This window comes from Schistocerca piceifrons, chromosome 2 (assembly GCF_021461385.2).
Source record: "Schistocerca piceifrons isolate TAMUIC-IGC-003096 chromosome 2, iqSchPice1.1, whole genome shotgun sequence".
NCBI lineage: Eukaryota > Metazoa > Arthropoda > Insecta > Orthoptera > Acrididae > Schistocerca > Schistocerca piceifrons.
The window spans coordinates 39,288,189-39,291,006 of NC_060139.1; the positions used below are offsets into that span (position 1 = coordinate 39,288,189).

General features: G+C 51.7%; 1 protein-coding gene across 1 annotated transcript; it reads left to right on the forward strand.

The window, feature by feature from the left end:
* The first annotated feature begins 1,099 nt into the window (after positions 1–1,099).
* Positions 1,100–2,212, forward strand: LOC124774312 (major royal jelly protein 5). The gene has a single exon (XM_047249470.1). The coding sequence runs from the start codon at positions 1,100–1,102 to the stop codon at positions 2,210–2,212; it is 1,113 nt and encodes a 370-aa protein (XP_047105426.1).
* Positions 2,213–2,818: the final 606 nt, after the last annotated feature.

Consider the following 2,818-nt stretch of genomic DNA (forward strand, 5'->3'; position numbering starts at 1 on the left):
TCAAAATCTTTCATTTCCTAACTATGCCTATCAGTAGTTAGTGCCTTCAGTAGTTAGAATCTTTTATTCTGCTGGTAGTATTGGCGCACGCTGTATTGCAGTAGTTTGAGTAACGAAGATTTTTGTGAGGTAAGTGTTTCATGAAAGGCATAGGTTGTTGTTAGTTAGGGCCATTCTTTTGTAGGTATTTTTGAAAGTCAGATTGCGTTGCGCTAAAGATATTGTGTGTCAGTTTAAGCACAGTCATTTATAATTTTTCTAAGGGGACGTTTCAATATCACTGAGCAGGTGAAAGGGTGAATAAGACTTTCGGTAGGAATGGTCCTTGTGGAGAATTGGGTACTCAGCTCAACACAGCTCTGTTGAGAAATTTTACGGTTTAGTGGATTTTATACCAACTTGCCTAACCATTACCATACTGGTCTGGCTCCGAATCTGACTGTCATATGGGCAAACCAGGTTCCTAACTGGTCTTTTGTTGGCTGAAGAATTGGAACAGGGGCTACACAGCAATGAGAGAACAATTAAAGAGTTGCTCGCTGAACAAATTGAAGCTTCAGTATCGAGACGAGTATTAAGTGTGAGAGAGTGTTACGTTGTCCAAATGACAATACATATGTCGAGTGAGGCTTCAAAGAGAGCTCTAGTGATGGAGCGGCAGGCTAACGCCTTACTGGGCCAGAGGGGAACAGATTTTAGTTCAGTAACGTACGGTGATGTTTAGTGGATTTTACACCAACTTGCCTAACCAGTTACATATTGGTCAGCCTCCGAATCTGGCTGCCATATGGGTAAACCAGGTTCGTAACTTGCTTTTGTTGGCTGGAGGACTGGAACAGGGTCTACACAGCAATGAGAGAACAACTAAAGAGTTACGAGCAGAACAAGTTGAAGATTCAGTATCGAGACGAGTATTAAGGGTGAGAAAGTGTTACATTTTCCAAATGACAAAACACATGTCCAGTGAGGCTTCAAAGGGATCTCTAGTGATGGAGTGGCAGGCCAAGGCCTCAATGGGCCATAGCTCCACAGAGTTTAGTTCAGTAACGTATGGCGATGTTTAACAGTGTCTGCTCTGTGCCGCTACAGGGAGATGACGATGAAGCTACTGCTGGTGGTGGTGGCTGCGTGCGTGGCCGCGGCAGCCGGCAACCCGACGTCCGAGGCAACCAAGCCCGTCGTCTGGACTGGCGGCGAGTTCAACTGGCCGTGCTCCTCGACCAAGAAGATCTTCCAGCAGACGGGCCGCTACATCTCCAAGAACGTGATCGCGACGCGCACAGCCATCTACAAGGACGACGCCATCCTGGCGCTGCCGCGCTTCAAGCAGGGCATCCCAGTCACGCTGGCCCGCGTCTCGCTCAAGAGCCGCGGCAGCCAGGCCGTGCTCGACCCCTTCCCCTGCTGGAGCCTCCAGGAAGAGGGCAACTGCAAGGCCCTCCAGTCGGTCGTCGACCTGTTCCTCGACGCGCAGGACATCCTCTGGGTGCTCGACGTCGGCATCGTCAACACCCTGGAGACCCCGGTGCGCCGCTGCCCGCCCAAGATCGTCGCCATCAACGTGAAGACCGGCAAGGTGGTGAAGGTGATCGACCTGTCGGGGCTGGTGTGCTCGGCCAGCCGGCTGCAGTACCTCGTGGTGGACTACTCCGCCGACGGCCGCTGCTTCGTGTACGTCAGCGACGCCGCCACGCGCGCCATCCTGGTCTACGACGTGACCGGCAGTCGTGGCTACCGCGTGGTGCTCCCCAAGGCCGTGAGCCACGGCTGCGCGCGCCGTGACGTGCTGTACCTGGCCCTGGTGCGCAAACCCTGCGGCACCACCATCCTCTTCTTCACCTACCTGTCCTCCAGCCGGCTGTTCGCCATCAAGACCGAGTACCTGCGCCGCGGATCCGCCTCCGGGCGCGTCCAGGACGTCGGCGTCAAGCCGGGCAAGCTGGTCATCCTGGGAACGGACAACGGACGCGCCATCTTCTTCCGCTTCGAGGCGCAGAGCGAGATCTACAGGTGGGACTCGGACACGGCGTTCAAGCGCGAGAACCTGGTGCTGGTGTACCGGTCGGGCACCTGCGAGCTGGCCACGCACGTCGCCGCCGACTACAAGCGCGGGCGCATGCGCGTGCTGGAGAGCAACTTCCCGGACTACGTGCAGGGCACTGTCGGCTGCGGGCCCAACCACGCCCTCTCCCTCATGCAGGGCTGCCACTAACCTCACCTGTCTTCTGACGTACCCTCAATAAAAAGCCTATTAACTTATACCCGAAGTGTCCAAACTTTATTCCTTGCCAGTCTCTCGGGAATGGCACGTGCTGGACCCCTTCCCCATCTCCTGTTCTCAGTCTCGATGAAACACGTGGCCGAAAATGGCGAATGTCCAGATAGCTATGTCTGAGGTCAACACAACTGGACTTCCTTACTATAAAAATGTCTGAAGTTTACCACAGTAAAACGTCAATTATCATAATGTAATGTCTCATTTATTCATCCCATGACAGAACACATAAATCTACCTGTCAAGTGTTTGTGGCAGAACAGTGCGGTTCTGGGCCTTCTTAATATACCGGGTGATCAAAAAGTCAGTATAAATATGAAAATTGAATGAATCATGGAATACTGTAGATAGAGAGGTACAAATTGATACTCATGCTTGGAATGACATGGCGTTTTATTAGAACCAAAAAAATACAAACGATCAAAAATGTCCGACAAATGGCGCTTCATCTGATCGCAATAGCAATAGTTAGCATAACAAAGTAAGACAAAGCAAAAATGATGATCTTTACAGGAAATGTACAAAATGTCCACCATCATTCCT